The sequence below is a fragment of the Anarrhichthys ocellatus genome, unplaced genomic scaffold (assembly GCF_004355925.1).
Source record: "Anarrhichthys ocellatus isolate YVR2014 unplaced genomic scaffold, GSC_Weel_1.0 scaffold53, whole genome shotgun sequence".
In the NCBI taxonomy this organism is placed as follows: domain Eukaryota; kingdom Metazoa; phylum Chordata; class Actinopteri; order Perciformes; family Anarhichadidae; genus Anarrhichthys; species Anarrhichthys ocellatus.
Window position 1 is genome coordinate 1,086,080 of NW_022280083.1, and position 17,531 is coordinate 1,103,610.

General features: G+C 41.7%; 1 protein-coding gene across 1 annotated transcript in view; it reads right to left on the reverse strand.

Moving 5' to 3' along the window:
- Positions 1-17,531, reverse strand: part of LOC116396147 (protein unc-13 homolog B-like) — a 154,355-nt gene that overhangs the window by 85,824 nt on the left and 51,000 nt on the right. Inside the window, exons 10-11 of the mRNA XM_031870573.1 lie at positions 7,874-8,167; positions 7,417-7,504 (exon numbers count right to left, since the gene is read on the reverse strand). Of these exons, the coding sequence (XP_031726433.1) occupies positions 7,417-7,504; positions 7,874-8,167 (382 nt within the window). The remainder of the gene's footprint in view (positions 1-7,416; positions 7,505-7,873; positions 8,168-17,531) is intronic.

A 17,531-nucleotide genomic window follows, 5' to 3' on the forward strand; every position in this document is an offset into this window, starting at 1 on the left:
GGACAAGGTGCCACAGTTTGGATGTTCCATCTTGTTTCTTCGACTGGGGATAATAACTTCAAAGAACTGACATTGATACTCATGTTGGTAACTGGGGGAAACTAACGATAGCTAGCTAGAAAAACCAAATCGCTATCCTCTTCCTGTTTTGGTTGCGCAATGGTTGACGCTGTAACTGGAGCGTGGAGAGTGAAAGCGATGTTAATAGGGAACCAATCTTAGGATGGTGTCATTATTCAGGCTTGTCTCATGCGCTGTAACTCGTAGAAATCCCACACTTGTACTGCTAGTGAGGTGAAACTTTAACTCTACAGGTTCTCAGTCTACTTTTGAAACTGGGTGTGTATTGTGACATCCCCGAGGAGTTGTGGACTCTTGTGAGTCACAGCGTCTCCTGCTCTTCATGTTCTCCCTCTGCTCTTCTTTCTACTCCTCGTATTCTCATCTTCCTCCTCACAATCCTCTCCGACAGCCCCTCCTGTCCTCTGATGCTCGTTTTGATGTCTGCCTGGTCAATGCAGCGAAATCTCATCTCTCACAGCCTTCCTTTGGTCGTGTGTGTGTGTGTGTGTGTGTGAAGTATTTCCAAGGACAAGGGATGAGTTGCAGACAGTGTCTTGATGCAACAAGTAGAACCTAAACAACAAAGTTGCCAAAATAACACGTACTGAGTGTTCCAAAACCATTATAAAAATGATACATATTACCATTGTCTATGGTTATGGTATGGTTCGACCGAGCCAATATATTTTTGAATTCTTAGTTTCTACACAATCTTGAAGTTTGGGGACAGAGCATGGTTACGGTTTGAATTGAAGAGCCAATGTTTCTTATGGACGGGACGAGAACTCCGGCCTCCTACGTTCAATGTGCTGCAGCTGTAACTCATCGGGCTCCTGGATTGTTGAAGGCTCAGGCTCAAAAACAAGTTAAAGTCAAGAACAAGTTTGGGATCATGGTTAAAGTTGTGAAACTTTAGGCAACTAAAACGTTGAGGTAAGGTTAGGGGGAAAAAAATCAAGGTTTGGCTTATAATAGTTTAATTCAAAAGATCATTCTTCATTGAGCGATTCTAAAAATATGACATGTCTCAATAGGTTTGCCTATTGAAGATCTGATAACTGATGTACAAGAACTGACTTTTGCAATTTGTGTAAAGTATCCATAACCTACTCACTATTTACCTGTTCTGTTATGCATCTGTTATCATAGAACAGGATTGTAGAGTACATCAGGACATAAGTACATAACGGTGTCGTTACATTTAGTTAAATGTCATGCCTTTTGCTGCTAAAAGAACAACAGCTCCACTGTATCTTTCATTTTTAGATGTGGAAAGTCACACTCATGAATAGTTTATCCCCCACTGCTTTCCCCCGGCACATATTGCTGAGAGAAATACTTCTGTCTCTCAAACATTAACTTTTTAGGGGGGAATCTCTGACTGTTCATAAGACTGTCAACGGCTTCATAAGATTGAAAATGACTCCAATGTATGGAGGACCTTTTCATCCTTTCATACACCTTTTTCACAGCAGACATTTTAGGCTCGTTCGAGATGAGCTGCGCCTGGAAAGGTGGACGAGATGAAGCAGCAGAAACATATATATATATATATATATATATATATATATATATGTCAAGTTTAACAGTTAATCTGAGTAGAAGGTCAGTTGCAGACTGGGTCACATTTCACATCATTTGAGCGCAGAGCTCTGAGCATCCAGCATAAACCTACTTTACAGGCTGAGGACTACATGAGCCTTCAGCCCTTCATCTCTCCTTAAAGAGCTCCTTCATATACAATATTCATGAGTGTATTTTCACAATACAAAAATGTCTTTCCTGCCACCCATAAAGGTACCCTTTTATTCTTCTCATTGTTATAGTTGAACATAAAAACATTGCTTTATTTTTACTTAAACACGACACAGTCAGCTGATCTTTCATTCCTTAAGAATGCAATGAAAGTCCCTTCTCTTCTCTGGGCTGACGTGATCACTCAATGACTCAAACACACATTCAGGCACGTCAGACAGAGATTTTCACGAGGTTTCCATCGAGGTGGACATAATGGACGGATAAATGCTTTGAAGTGCTCTGAGAAAGGCTGAAAGACAACACTGCAATCAAAGATGAGTTAACACACAGACAGCCTCATCTTTCTGCACACACTGCAGTAAATGTTTCAATGTTTGTCACATTTAGTATATCAACTGGTTTAGTAACACTAATATAATTCAGTTCCTTCTCATTGGTTTGTTAATATCACAGGTTGAGGTTTTCCTGGGATTTATAGTCTGTGTCTCTGCTAAGTCTTCCCCTGTGCTTCACTGTTAAAGACATTTCAAGACACTAAAATCTGCTGAGTTTCAAACAGTCCTGGGTAGGTTTCACGGTAGGTTTCACAGCAGCTAAAACGTTTTGAAATGTCCACAGGAGCATCTCAATCCACCCTGTGGCACAACTCACAACTCCGATGTCCATCTTTGAGCTCAATCAGTCAGCATTTCCCCGACCTTTGGCTGATACCAGGTACACTGCTGCTGTTTTGCAAAAATAGCGCTCCTCAAAGCTTCATCCAAAATATCGGCAACATAGTGAGTGTTTTAAACCTACTGAGCATGGGTGGCAGAGGAGTGTTTGACAAGTTTCTTTTGTTAATTGTTAGTTGCCACATTTCCAATCCTTTGTAAATGAACGTGAATTAAAGCCTCGGGTGCTGATGAAGTAGCACAAAGTTAAAACTCTCTGCAGGTTGATTGAAAGATTAAAGAGAATAACTTTTAAGAACTATTAAACTTAAAACTGCAGCTGCAGCAGAATGTAAAGTCGATATGGAGCTAGAAAAGCTTGGGCATGTAATATGACAGGGACTTCAGAATGTGCTATTTCAGTGCCCACACACCTGCCCCCGTCTGCAGCGATGACACCCCAATCATAAACAAATCATAAGGTTGTGTTTCCAAAGAAATGTGACATGGTTGCCATGGCACAATACTTTTTCTACAAAGACGAACACTATTTTTGTCCTTGTGGGGATAGCTGCTGACCAGTGGCAAACCTGGATCCATCCTCCGCCTCCTAAACTTCAATAACACTGGCCCTTATTTTCTGTATGTCATTTTAAAACAATACTGGCAACATTACACAGCCTTGTAATGACTGATGGCTACACATGAAGGGCACACTCATTATTCCTCATGCTGAATGTTTCACATTAGTTTGGAACAACATCTTTAGTCCCATTGCAGAAATCTGAAGTCATTTCTGAAATGATTTCAGCAAATAAATAAATATGTAATTAATTGTAGAACTTCATGCATATAAAAGGATTTCATGTCCATATGTATGAGGAACTCTTTGAGGGTGAAAGTTTTTACCTTTTCAGACAGTGAACTAAAAAGCATGTTATGTATTGAGTGCAGCTCAATAAAGACCGGGGACTGTGACACTGACCAGGATCATTTACTCGTAGATAGATCGAAGGATGGATGGACGGCGTTAAATGTAGCACGGGCAGCCAACCGGCTTATTAAGAGTCAGCTATCCACAGACACTTTAAATGAGATTCAAAAGTGACAGTGATAACAACATTACAAGAATTACAAAGGTCAGACTGATGAGGGCTGATGATGTTCAGGCAACTGTACTGCAAATAAAATCTAATTCTAAACCTTGAGAGAGAAATCAAAATGTATTTAGGACTTCCCAAAGAATACAGTTATTTAAATGCTGTTGCAGCAACAGTTCCATCTCTCTGATGACTGATCATCGCTGCTCTCCCATTTGAAACATAACCTATTCCTTGACCTAAAACATCACTTTGATAAGATACACTTGATTACCAAACTGAAAAAAGCCAGTGTACGCTAACATACAAACACACACACACACACACACACACACACACACACACTGCACTCCCAAGACCGCAGCCTAACGAGCATCAAACGGCAGAATGGTTGTGTAATTGGTCGTGAAAGCTGAGTGATCTGCTGTGCCTTGCTCTCTACGTCTTGAACTAGATCAAAGGTAGCATTTAAAGAAATGATTTATTGTTGATGAGGAGCTCAGGAATGCATGAACTAATTATTCTGTCAGATCTGTGCTGAAGTGGTCGGCAGCCGCGGCAGACGAGTCATCTTCACCTGTACCGAGGTGGTGGCCTTCTTATGAAGTCTCTTTGTTCTGTTGGTACAGAACCGAGCAAAAGAGCATTGGCCAAAATGCAATCTCAGAACTCATCGGCTATCTTCTTATTATGATTTAGCTTTTTATTTAGCTTTTTTACAATTTGCTACTTGTGACACAATCCAGTCGAAGACGTCGTCCCTGCCGTCCAACTCCATCTGCGCGTCTCACGTTGCTAATCACACTGTGAACAATTGACCGGCGCACAAAAGAGACAGTTTTGGCCAGGATATCCGCTAGCTACACTGGAACCCCCAAAACGTTGTCCGTTGGCCCCAGAGGCTGATTCGTTCAGAGACCGAGATTACCTTCTACAATACTGTCCCAGTTTCAGATATGTATGTAATTAAAAAACGTTAAACGTCAAACCTTCACATTACATTCAAAATGGACCACTGCGCCGTATAATTACAAAGCCTCTTTGATTCAATAATGAGCCTGGCTGAGGTTCGGTGAATTGCTGCTTAATAAGACTTAATGTTTGGGTATTTAAGAGACGTCTTGTGTATGTCTAGAAAGTAATGGAGCATAACTGAAAAGGCTGTCAGCTTCTGAGCTTGAGGAACTGAAATTGGAGAGAACACAATGTTTTGAAAACTGAGCGTTGTATATGAGAACATTTAAGCTTCTTGAATAAAAGGATAACTGATAGTGGACCAGCAATTCCAAATAGAGCGATGGAAAGACAGATTTATAAAAATAAGTCAAAATTTATGAAGCAGCAACAGAAATACCCTGACTGTCCTACACTTCCCATAATGCAACTCAATAGTGTCTGTCCTGAGGCCAACCCTGACAGGTCAATTGGGAAATGTCACCGTCTTTTCAGCGTTCTTGACCCATCACCTTGAAAACACCTGATACTGTCTCACTTTTCTGAGGTGTCCTGATATTCGCCTCTTGAGAAGTTTAAAAAGAGGATGGGATTCTTAGCAGACGGCTAACCAGGTTTAGTGTTTAAGCAATCAGAGCGTCTTTCTTGGGAGAAAAGTCATGAATAACTTAACACTGATCTCTCTGGGGAAATTTTTGTTTCTCTCAGCCCTTTGACAGGGAGGTCAGATTATAGGGTGAGCCACTGAACAACAAGGATTCTGTGTCTTGCTCAAGGACACTTCAGTAATGCGGATGCCTGTCAACACAGGGCCTTGAACCCACTTGTCCCCCTATTCATTGGTAGCCCGACTGAATTAAGCTTGTCATTTCTCAGTCTATGTTTTCAAGTCGGAAATCTCTTATTTAATTCCTCTCAGTGCTTCATATGTTTCCTTCTACTCCCTGAGAAACAAATGAGAAATCTAAAAGCTCATGTCAACAAATTAAAATTATAAATAAAAATGGACATGAGAGTGGATTTTGAAGTGATCTGAACATCAGAGGAAAACAAGGAGACGCGGGTCTGAGCTCAAAGGCAATCAGAGACAGATAAATTGGACCAATCACATCAAAAAGTGCTGACAGGAGGGGCAAGAAGGGGAACGGCTGGTGTTTAATTAGCATCAACGCCTAAAGTGGCAAGTGTGAGTGTACTGATCACATTGTGACAACTCATCTCACATCTGGTCACCACAAAGCACTTCTTTTAGGGATAAAGTTTATATAACGACGAGGTCAAAATGCAGGTAAGGGTTGCAATTGTGCTACCTCAACACAATGTCCTCACAAGTACTAAAAATACCTCAACACAATGTCCTCACAAGTACTAAAAAATACCTCAACACAACGTCCTCACAAGTACAAAAAATACCTCAACACAATGTCCTCACAAGTACTAAAAAATACCTCAACACAATGTCCTCACAAGTACAAAAAATACCTCAACACAATGTCCTCACAAGTACTAAAAATACCTCAACACAACATCCTCACAAGTACAAAAAAATACCTCAACACAATGTCCTCACCAGTACTAAAAAAAACCTCAACACGTCCTCACAAGTACTAACAAATACCTCAACACAATGTCCTCACAAGTACTAAAAAATACCTCAACACAACATCCTCATAAGTACAAAAAAATACCTCAACACAATGTCCTCACAAGTACTAAAAAATACCTCAACACAATGTCCTCACAAGTACTAAAAAATACCTCAACACAATGTCCTCACAAGTACTAAAAAATGCAGAAAAACAACCCAGCCGGAGTCGACAAGCTCCTCCCTCTACATTTCTGCTATATTTGAATAATAGGATCTCTACTGTGGAACAATTTGATTGCACATAAATATTGCCCATAAAAATATAAACATACTGTAGACATGAGACGTGTCTGATGAGCCAGACACTTTCTACCTTCAGACACAGGGAACGATAAACACTCTTTATCCTGCATTTTCAGATGTCAGGTACGCATACTGTATACCACATGATGAACGCCCACATATATCAACATTATTTCCCTTAAATACTTTTCAGTCACTATTTTCACTACATTTGTTTCAATTTTAGTGTCTTTTTCAAGTTGCTTGTCACACAGATATTTTAAAAAGCTCCTTCCAGGGTTTTTTATCATGTGTGCATACAACCACAAATGAAAATCTAATGAAACCTCTAGGTACTAGAAAGGAATAGCCTGAGGCAAGGTGACTAAGGCAGAGTAAAGTTTGCTGTATTAAAATGTTTTAAGATGATACATACACAGGGTTTTAGTAATTAATTCATAGAATCATTTATACAAAATGACACTGCATCACAGTCAACTGTAAACCACCCCGAGGTGTTAGGTACTCTAATCTGAGGAGTCGTTTTAACTCACAATACCATGTTTAGTCACTTAAAAACGTTCTGTAACAGCAGAGTGATAGCTGGATCCAAAGAAACCCAGGATAAAAAGGCAGTTTACCAGATCAAAGGGGAAATCCTTAAGGAGCACAAAATTAGTGCAAATTGCTGTAGCATGACCGAAAACTCAACCAACCCGCAGGGGACAAGAGGAAGAGGAAGAGGAAGAATCAATGCATGAGAGAGAGGAGAGAGAGAGAGAGAGAGAGAAAGAGAGAGAGAAACCAAAATGTACATGTGCCCGTTTATCCAATCTGTAGGTATATGTATGGAGTTTTACTGATTTAATTGAATTTCCTTGTGCACCCAAGGATACATAAGTGTGTGTGTGTGCGTGTGTGTGTGTGTGTGTGTGTGTGTGAGAGAGAGACTGTGTAAGAAAGAGAAACCGACAAAGAGAGAGCAGTTGGAGTGTGCACAGAGAGTGGGTCTTCATACCTCAAGGAGCTGCACTCTCACTTTGTTGTATGCTTTCAACCAGCGCACTTTGGATGGAGAGCATGGTGGAGGGCCATCCTCGAAGAAACTGAAAAAGATCAAGCAAAAAAAGAGGGAAAAGATGGCCGGCATGAATCAATATCAAAATTGAATCAGTCCCTGAATCTTAAAGTCGAAAGATAGGTTCACTATTTTACAAGTCTGTCTTAAAACGATCAACACTGTTTGTACTTGCTGTAATCATTAGAGATCCCTTCATAAAATGCTTCCAATTTTAACTGACGAGGGACAAAATCTGTGCTCCTTTTGTGAAAAAAATAAATTCTAACGAGCATTCAACTATTGCTTTGAGACCGAAATTAACCAACGAGTTATAAACTCCCTCACTGACTTCCCACCAGCTCACACTTAAGCTTGTGTAATCATGCAAACCTAGATGTCTACATTTTTTACATACCAGATTTTGGTCTGAGTCTTGTTATCGAAGTTCTCCAACATTGGTTTGGGCAAGATGACCAAAGAGTCTTTCAAACTTTTGTTTGAACCAGGCTCTGGTAGTGGATTCAGCTCTTTCTCAACCCCTTCCTCCTCTTCTTCCTCATCCCAGGTAGACTTCTGGCTATTGAGAGCGGGACGCAGGGTGCTGGGGCGGCGGGTCTCTGGATCTCGCCGCTCCTCAGGCTCAGAGCTGAGCTGGGAGCTGGCCGGGCTGAGGTTGCCAGATGAATCAAAGCGACTGCTGTCCGGCGGACTGCAGGAGAATGAAATTGTCTTTTAGAATATGATGGTGACTTGTGAAAGCAACATCTATTTAAAGGAGTTTTGCAGAATCGAAAGGTTTTATTCCAAAATTCACTATTTCGGAAATTACCGCTTGAAATTACTCTGTTTTTTTAAAGACGTAGATAATGGGAAAAATATTCTAGAAGAAAACATATTTTCTTTACTTTGATTTTAAAAAAGGAGTTTCAATTTTGAATGGCAGACAGGGATTTCGAAATGAAACAATTCGATTAATTTGTTAAAGCAAGTACTAATGGGTAAAACTGAGGGTAAAAGAAGCTCATCATCATCATTAACAGATCCAGGGAAGAAGGTGACACGAAACAAGGAAAACTAACAGGGTTCAGTCGGGGAAGCTGAATAACTGAGGCTGATTGCAGATTTCTATGACAATCATGTCAAGAAAAGGCTGCAATCAGCAACGGGAGGTCCTCATCCCTCTCGAAGATGGGTGGTCATACTGCACGTTTAAGGCGGTAACGGCATGTTAATAATGAGACCAGCTATCATAACTTACAGTTAAGGTTCTGGCTAAAAGCAGAATAGAGAAAAAACTATTTAATGAACCTACATCTACTGCAGGATCTATTCATGTAGTGTATATACCATACAATGATATATGCACATTATTCACATTTATTTAACCTTTTTATTAGATTGTCATAAGTGGCTGCCGTGTGGCTGCTGGATGATTGAGACTGCTAGCAGGGAAAGTGGCTCTTTGCTTTAACTGGCATGATTTACTGTCTTGGGTGGAGGCCAAACTACTTCTCACTTTTCCTTTTATTCCAGTGTCCTGCCTGCCTTGTCATTGTGAACTTTCATACCATCATAAATCTATCAGAGTTTTAATTCATATAAACAAATTGGCTGACGGTTGGAGAATAACTCTGGGAACTGGGAACTGCAGGGGACAGAGAAAGGCTTTATACACCGCCTCACAAGTCAAACGCTAATAAATAAAGACCATCAGTTTCTTCATTCATTGCACTTCCATCACTGTCAGGAAAGCTATTACGGAGGTGCTGTAAGTACAAAATAGCTCCAGTACATTAACACATAATGGGGAGTCTGTTTCAAGCAGATGTGATCACTTCCTTTCCTACTGTATGGCTTTGACGATGAAACTGACAATGTCAGATTTTCACTTAATGGTTTGTATTTATGGCTGCAAGGTGGATCTTGTATCTTCTTATAGAGGTCACTTAAGGAATGGGAAAGGGACAAAAGGCACAGAGCTACTGATATCAAATGTGGTAAGATAAAACTCTAAATGGGAAAGGAAAAGCAGGAAGGGTGCGTTACATTTGTCTACATTAGCATGATAAATGAATAATGTCATTTATCATTCAAATTATACTAGCCTTTTGGCTGCCTCCTCTGTCAACAGGTTCTTTGGTTGCTCTTTGCCCAGATCTGCATGCATGTCAGGTGTTTCAATTTCACTCTTATCTACCTTTAACTGGGGTTTATCCAAACCCTCTGCTAAGGAAACTGAGAGAGAGGGAATGCCAGAGAGTGGTGACTGTGCTAAGGTGTCACAGCTTCCTGTTTTTGAAGTTTCTGTTGGTCCTTCTGTATCACTGGCATCTGCACTCTCAGTTCCTCCAGAGCCTAGGGAAAGTTTCTCAGACTCTGGCTCACGAAATTCGTCTGTAGGTTTTGGACTTTCGGACTGAGGTTGGGTTGTGACCACCGGAGGGGTGGATTCAGGTTTCAGTGAATCAGAGTTCCCGAACATTGAGCCAAGCTTCATGCCAAACACAGATGGAGCAGATGACGGTTCCTCCTTTCCACTTGGCTTCTCATCCTGGAAAATACCAGCTGAAAGGCTTTTAAAACCAGAAAAGAGACCACCATCTGTTTGTTGTGGCTGTAGTGTCTTTGTACCAGTGGCTGGAGATGAAGTGGTGGAGAAAAGGGATCCAAAAGATGATGTACCTTCAGCAGCTACAGACATAAAGCCAAATTTAGAAGCAGTCAGACCGGGTATTTCAAACATGCCTTTGTTTTCAGGAGCTGGTGCTGCGGGTGCAGCTTTGTCAGACACTGCAGAACCTGACCCCTTTAACTGCTCAGCATGCTCATCATCCCCTGCTTCTTTCTCAGGGAAAGCTGTTTTCATGGTGGACTCTGTCAGAGAATTTTCATCTGCTTCTGTTTTGTCTGTTCGTTCTGCCTCCTCCAATAATCCTTTTTCAGGGACCTCAGAGTCTTTAACATGTCCTTCTCCAGATAAAGGTGTGCTCTCTGTATCTGTCTTGTCAGTTTTCTCAGTGACTGTTACTGTTGCACAAGTATCCTCTTGTCCAGACTCTGTGCCAGACTGTTGATGTTCCTCAGATTTTGACGTTTCAGGACCTTTAAATATACCAAATAGGTCACTAGTAAGGGATTCTGTAGCAATGCTACTTGGAAGACCAAAAAATGAGCTTTGCTGTTGTTGCTGTTGTTGTTGTGGCTGACGAGGAGCAGGTGATGATCCAAAAAGTGAACCAGGTGAACCTGAAAAAAATCCACCAACATTTGGTGCTTTGCTTGGGGCATTTGGGGTAGAAAACATGGACATAAAACCAGAAAATGGAGCTGGTTCAGGGGGCTTCTGTGGTCCTGGCTGTCTTGGTCCTGCCATTCTTGGTCCTGCCATTCTTGGTCCTGCCATTCTTGGGGCCGCCATCCGTGGCCCTCCCATCCGTGGCCCTCCCATCCTTGGTGCTCCCATTCTTTGTCCTGGTGGACCAGGTGGCCTGGCCATGCCTGGCCTGGGCTGTTGCTGTGGTGGAGGACTAGCAGGTCCCAATGAAGGACCTTGAGATATGATTTCTGGTGAGTTGGTACTAACAGTTTTTTCATCATTAGATGTTGGGACCACTGCAACAGAATCATTACTTTCAACATGTTTCTCTAATCCATGTGCTGTTTCTTTAGTAGCCTCTGCAAGCTCTGATTTAGCCTCAATTTCTTCCTTTGCAGTCGCAGATGTGGATTTTAAGTCTTCTTCAATTGATTTTTCTGATTCTGAAACTGTAGTCTCTGTTGTAACTGCACCTATTACAGATTCTGCAGCTGGTTTCTCTATAACTGCTATCAATGAATCGCCTAAAGTTTCCTCTTCAGTACATTTTTCCACATCTGCATTAGCTGCTTGTTCATCAACAAATTGCAAAGGTTCCTTAGTAAATTTTTCCACATCTGTAACTGCTGTTTGTTCTTCATCATCTACTTTCAAAGGCTCCTCACTAGATTTTTCCACATCTGTAACTGCTGTTTGTTCTTCATCATCTACTTTCAGAGGCTCCTCACTTGATTTTTCCACATCTGTAACTGCTGTTTGTTCTTCATCATCTACTTTCAAAGGCTCCTCACTTGATTTTTCCACATCTGTAACTGCTATTTGCTCTTCAGCAGCAACTTTCACTGGCTCGCCCTTTTGTTTTTCTACCTCTGGAATTGTTATCTCTCCTTCAACGACAGCTTTCCAATGTTCTACTCCAACCATATCTGAACTTGTGTTTTTGTCAGTATAATCTATAACACTTTTAATTTGCATATCATCAGGTTTTTCTAATGGGGTTTTGATGGAAGATATGTCCTTTTTATCACCTGTGCTTTTGCATTCAAAAGTATCTGTCTCTGATATAGCAACTTCTTTTTCAGAATTCGCTGTATCTTTCATTTTATTATATTCATTTTGGATGTCTGACTGTTCCTCATTTGCTGGTTTTACAGCTTGTAGTGTCTCTTTCTCTAGTATATCTCCAGTCAAATTTGGTGTGTCTGTGTTAGAAGCTTCAACCACAACTGATGCATTTTCATCAGGTGAAATGTGATGTTGCATTGTGGCTGATTTGTCCACCTCCAGATGTGGATCTGTTAGGGAAACTTCAGTGGTATCTTTATTGATGTCCACGTTCGAATCTTGACCATCTTGGTAAGCCTCCTCTTTTTGGAGTTCCACCTTATCTATTGTAGAAAGAGGCTCAGAAGATACATTTTCCATGGCCTCAATAATGTGATTCTTTGCTTCTTTTGAAAGATATTTTGTGTCTAAGGGTTTCACTTGTTGTGAGTCAATCTCCCCCTTCCCCAATGTTTCTGGCTCTGTCTTGGTTTCTTCCATGAAAGACATTCCAAATAGACCAAACCCAGTTTTAGATTTGTTGCCATCAGAACTCCCGCCAAGTGAAAACACAGAGGAAACTTTGAAACCACCCTCTGATTCAGGTGGTTTCGAAGCAACTGGATGTGCTTCTGATGCTTGCTGGTTTTGTCCACCAAACATAGAGAATAGTCCTTTTCCTGAGGGCTCTGAACCTCTGGGTCCTGGTGGTGCAACTGTTGGGGGTATTTTTGGTCCTGTTTGGGACTGGGCACCCAGACCTCCAAACTTGGAAAACAAACCTGCACCAGGAGTTTCTTTATTTGTAGTAGAACCTGGGAGGATGCCACCAAATATAGAGGATCCTGTGGAAGGTGTTCTTGGTGTGGCACTTTGCACAGGATGACCTCTGGGACTGGGTGGTTGCTGAGGTGCAGACGCACCAAACATGGAAAACAGGCCTTTGCCTGGTGGTTCTTTGGGTGGAGGACCTCTAGGTCGCACACTCCCACCAGTTGGACCTCTTGGGCCAGGAGGTGGTTGACTACTGGATCCACCAAACATAGAGAATAAGCCTTTTCCCTGGGTCTCTTGTGGGGTTGACAGTGGTGGTGGTGGGTCTTTTGATCCAGGTGAAGATGGGGCATTTGACCCACCCAACATTGAGAGTAACCCTCTGCCAGGACCATCTTTGGTAGATGACCCAGGAAGAATGCCACCAAGTATTGATGATCCAGTTTGGGAGGACGTCTGCTGTGGGGTTGTAGTGGAGCCACTAAACATAGAAAATAAGCCTTTTCCTTGCTCATTAGGTTGTTCTGCCTCAGGCTGATCAACCCTGACAGCCAACCTATCCTCCTTGGAGGTTGTGATTTCTTGTGTGCAAGGTTTGAAAGGACTGGGTGCAGGGGTAGATAAGGTGACATCCCTTTCAGTTTTGTCATAAAGTTGTTGAACACTTTCAGGTGATTTTGCGTCTGAGGCAGAGGGTACTTTTTTCAGTGACAACTTATCAAGAGACTGAACTTCTTCTGGCAAAACAACATCTGAAGTGGTGCTTTTATCACTGTGGGCTAACTCTTCAAGTGTTTCAATACATTTTGGTGTTGCCGGCATTAAAGTTGTCTTTTCAGTGACCTGGTAGGCTAGATCCCTGAGAGGTTTAACTATTTTAAGTGGTGTTATGTCTGGAGCTGTTGATTTTATGTCCTTGGAAGTCAGCTCAAGCGGCAGCTCACAAGCCTCAGTTGCTTTTACTTCAGCTGCTGAGAGGGTAGCTTCTATGGTTGAACTTTTCTTGATCAGGATGTGCTGGGAGTCATGTTCATCTGCATGGGTACAATCTGCTGTAGTCAGAGTACTTGACATCTCTGGTGAATAGGTTTTGATGTGCTCTGATTCATCGAATGCCTCTGTGCTACAGGTTTCTGTAGCGCTGCCATCCTCATTTATAACAGACTGTGCAACAATATCAGCAGGTAAAGATTCCTTACTGTCTGGTAATGTTGCTGCAACTACAGTGGCATCTTCAGAAGCACTGACTTCAGGCAGTTCAGGCTGTCTGTATTCATTATGCTCTTGTTCTATTTTCTCGTCTTCTGGTGAACTTGCTGCTGAGACAAAAATATGTGGTAGTCTAATATAAGGTTTTGGCTCACCTGGTTCAATTTCCGTTTCAACAGGAGGTGCTTTTGAGTTATCTATGCCAATGTAGATTGACATTGGATGGCTGATTTTCTCCTGCGATGTGTTAGCTACAGTAGACACTTCACCAAATCCAGTATTGACATTGACAGATTCTGTGTATATAGTTTGTCTCGTTTCTTTTGAACATTGCTGCTGTGACATGCCTGATTTAGATAAAGCTATATTATCTGTGATGACCTCTTCCGTAATTGGTTTTGATGTAACCTCTGACAATGTTTCTAAACATTCTATTGAACGGTCTTTACTTAAAATTCCTTTAGGTGTCATGGTTTGTGGTGGTTTAACTGGTGAACATTCAGGATGGGGTAATTGTTTACCTGGTGTCTCTCTTACTGGACTTGCATTTAGTGTTGCCAGTGGATGCTGACAGTCTTGAGAAATAGACTTGTAACCATGCATTGTTGACTCGTTGGAGGGAGAGTCCACAGGTGATATCATTGCAGATGTTTGATTGAGGGCTGATTCACATGGTGAGGAAGCAGATTGTTCACCTCCAAATGTCAGTCGGCTAGATTCAGTGAAGGATTTTGTCTGTGTTGTTGGTGATTGAAAAAGGCTTTGCCTGTTTGATACATTGAAATCGTCATCTTTTAATTTAAAAGCAGGGTCATCTTGGTCACTAACAAGTGCTGGTATGCAAGGCGGATAATCAGACAAAGCAAGCATTTTTGGGCTTAAATCAACTGACTCTGGTATTTTAACAACAGAGGTTTCTAGGGAAACATCACAGTGCATGGGAATTTCAGTCAATACAGATGCTGTTTTCTCATCAGGAGTAAATGTAACATGGCTGACAGCAGGAGTCTGTGTTGAAGTAACTTGCATTTTGTTGTCCACAGGTATTGACACAATCTGAGTGTGGTGAGGCATAATATCAACTGATTTTGCACTGACAGAGGATTGTGAACCTAAACCACTATATAATGAAACCAAACTCTTAACAGAAGTGGCTCCTGCTGGTGTTGGAGATACCTCTGGTCCTTGCATTTCAGCTCCAATGCCCTGGTTCAGAGAACTACTCTTTACGTGTTTTACAGGCATTGGGCCATGTTTTGTGGTGGGTTGGGATATACGTGCATTAACCTCTGACACATGTTGCATTGGGGTGGGAACAGTTGGTGCCTGATATTGCTGAACAGTGACAGGGAATTGGCTTGGATCAGATTGTTTTGAGAGTTGAAGAGATTCTTTTGCATAATAATCTGTTGTTGCACTGCTCTGTACTGGCTGTAAGTCAAAAGACTGCTGAGAAGGATCCGTTCTGTGTCTATCTTGTGCTTGCTGAATAATTGAAGTAGGAACAGTTTGGGATCTACCAGGCAGTTTCTGGGTGGAACAAGAAGGTAATGTCTGTCCATTACTAGCCATTGTTTCACTGTTTGATGGGCCTTCCTCGATGGTCCCATCGCTTTCCACAGTTGGCTGCTTGATAAGAATTTTTGGTATAAAAGTCATGTCATGCTGAACAGTTGTATCTTGTCTTTGCAAATTTGGAGCCTTTGCCTGGGATCTAGCAATGGGTGAAGTCCAACCAATTTCCACACCAGATTGCTGGTATTGCTGTTGTGGGACTGAATGTTTTGTTTGCAGCTGAGGTATGTTTAGAGGCAATTGATCGGGCTTGTTAGATTCAACCTGATGATATGCACTTTTTAGTGAGAATGTAGCAGATGAATAGTCCTGTATAGCCTGGGGAGCAACATTCTGATGATTCTGTATCTTCCTTTGAATTGGCTCCAAAGAGGAAAGTGAAGTATCCATTGGATCAGAGTTCAATCCTATTTCTGACTGCCTTCTGCATTGTCTACCATGTTGGGTGTTGGCCTGTTTTTCAGTGGAATATGCAATAGAAGTCAGTGGAGGTATGTATTGCTGCTGATCGTAAATACTATTCTGAGCGAGAGAAGACATATAAGGAAAGGAAAGATCCTTTGCATCTTCAGGACCTATAATTATGGTTTTGTTTATATGATCCAAAGTTAGGTCAACAATACCCTGTATTGTTTTTTTCTCCACTTGCCTTCCAATCTGCCTTCTATCAAACATTTCGTTCTGTGTTTTGTTATTAGTGAAATTCATGGGCTGTCCATCCTCTGGTTCAGGGAGATTACTTGTTAGTTGTAATGTAATGTTAGTTGTATTCACGCTATCTTTTGCAGAGAAATCCATTGGTCTATTTTGTTGGCACGTGTCCTTGTAGGTGGTATTTGAACCAGAAAAGACCTCATTACTGTGATTGGTAGATATCTGCCTCTGCGCTGTCTCCGTTGTGTTGACTCCACTCAATACATGTATTCCTTGTTGATGTGTAGATTGTTCCACTATGAGTGGTACACCAACAGAATAATTTGTTGCTGCAATTGCCGTGTTTTTGATAAATGGCACAGTTCCAGTTGACAAGGTATCTGTAGCTGTTTCGGATTCTTTCTGCTGTGGTTTTGGAGACATATCTAGGAAGCTTTTGATGGAGTTGGCTGGTGCTGATGCTCTTTGATCTATTTCTCGAGATCCATTGTGCACAAATCCTTGTTGCATCTGTTCTTGCGATCCTACCCGTGTTTGTCGCCTTCTAGGTTGCTCCTGGCAGGAGTATGTTTCCACAATTAGTGGGACACCAACAGAATCTCTTTGAGAATGTGCAAAGCCTGAAGGCCTCGTCCTTACCAGTGATACTGGATCTGAATAGTTCAGAACTGTGTCTGATACACATGCCTTTGTTGACATATCTAGTGTGCCTTTAACATAGTTTGCTGGAGCTGTAGAGAGTGGATAAGGTTGGATAGTGATATGTGACAGGTCATTGGCTTCACTTAAACAGCTGGGAAGGGGTTGATGCAGGACAGGGCCAATGTTTCTGTCTAGGGTTTGCTGTTTTTGTGCATGGATCAAGGTTTGAGGTTGCCTCTGATATGTTGATTCCAGCGGTGTTGGTTCAACTACCAGGGGAATACCAACGGAATCCTTTCTGGCAACCGCTCTTGCACTTGGCTTATTAACAAGTGAAATTGCTTCCCTTTGAGTAGACTCAGATTCTGTCATTGACATTTTGAGTGTAACTTGTGATGGTTTGGGTGACATATCCAGTGCTGCAGCTATTACAAGTTTTGTTGAAGTGGATATCTGATATGTTTGAACATTTGCTGACAACTGTACAGTTGAGAGATTTGACTTTGCAAGGACATCAGGTGTGCTCTGGGGATAAGATTGCATAATGGACTGTGACACACCATTGGTCTCACTTACACTGGGGCACTGCACTGTCATACAGCTGCGAAGTGGTTGATGCAGAACAGGGACAATGTTTCTATCCATAGTTTGCTGCTTTTGCACGGGGATCCAGGTTTGAGGTTGCTTCTGGCATGTTGATTCCTGTGGCGTTGGTTCAACTACAAGGGAGATACCAACTGAATCCTTTCTGGCAATTGCTCTTGCGCTTGGCTTATTAATAAGTGAAATTGCCTCATTTTGAGTAGACTCATACTCTGACATTGTTGTACTCTGTGTGACTTGGGATGGCTTGGGTGAC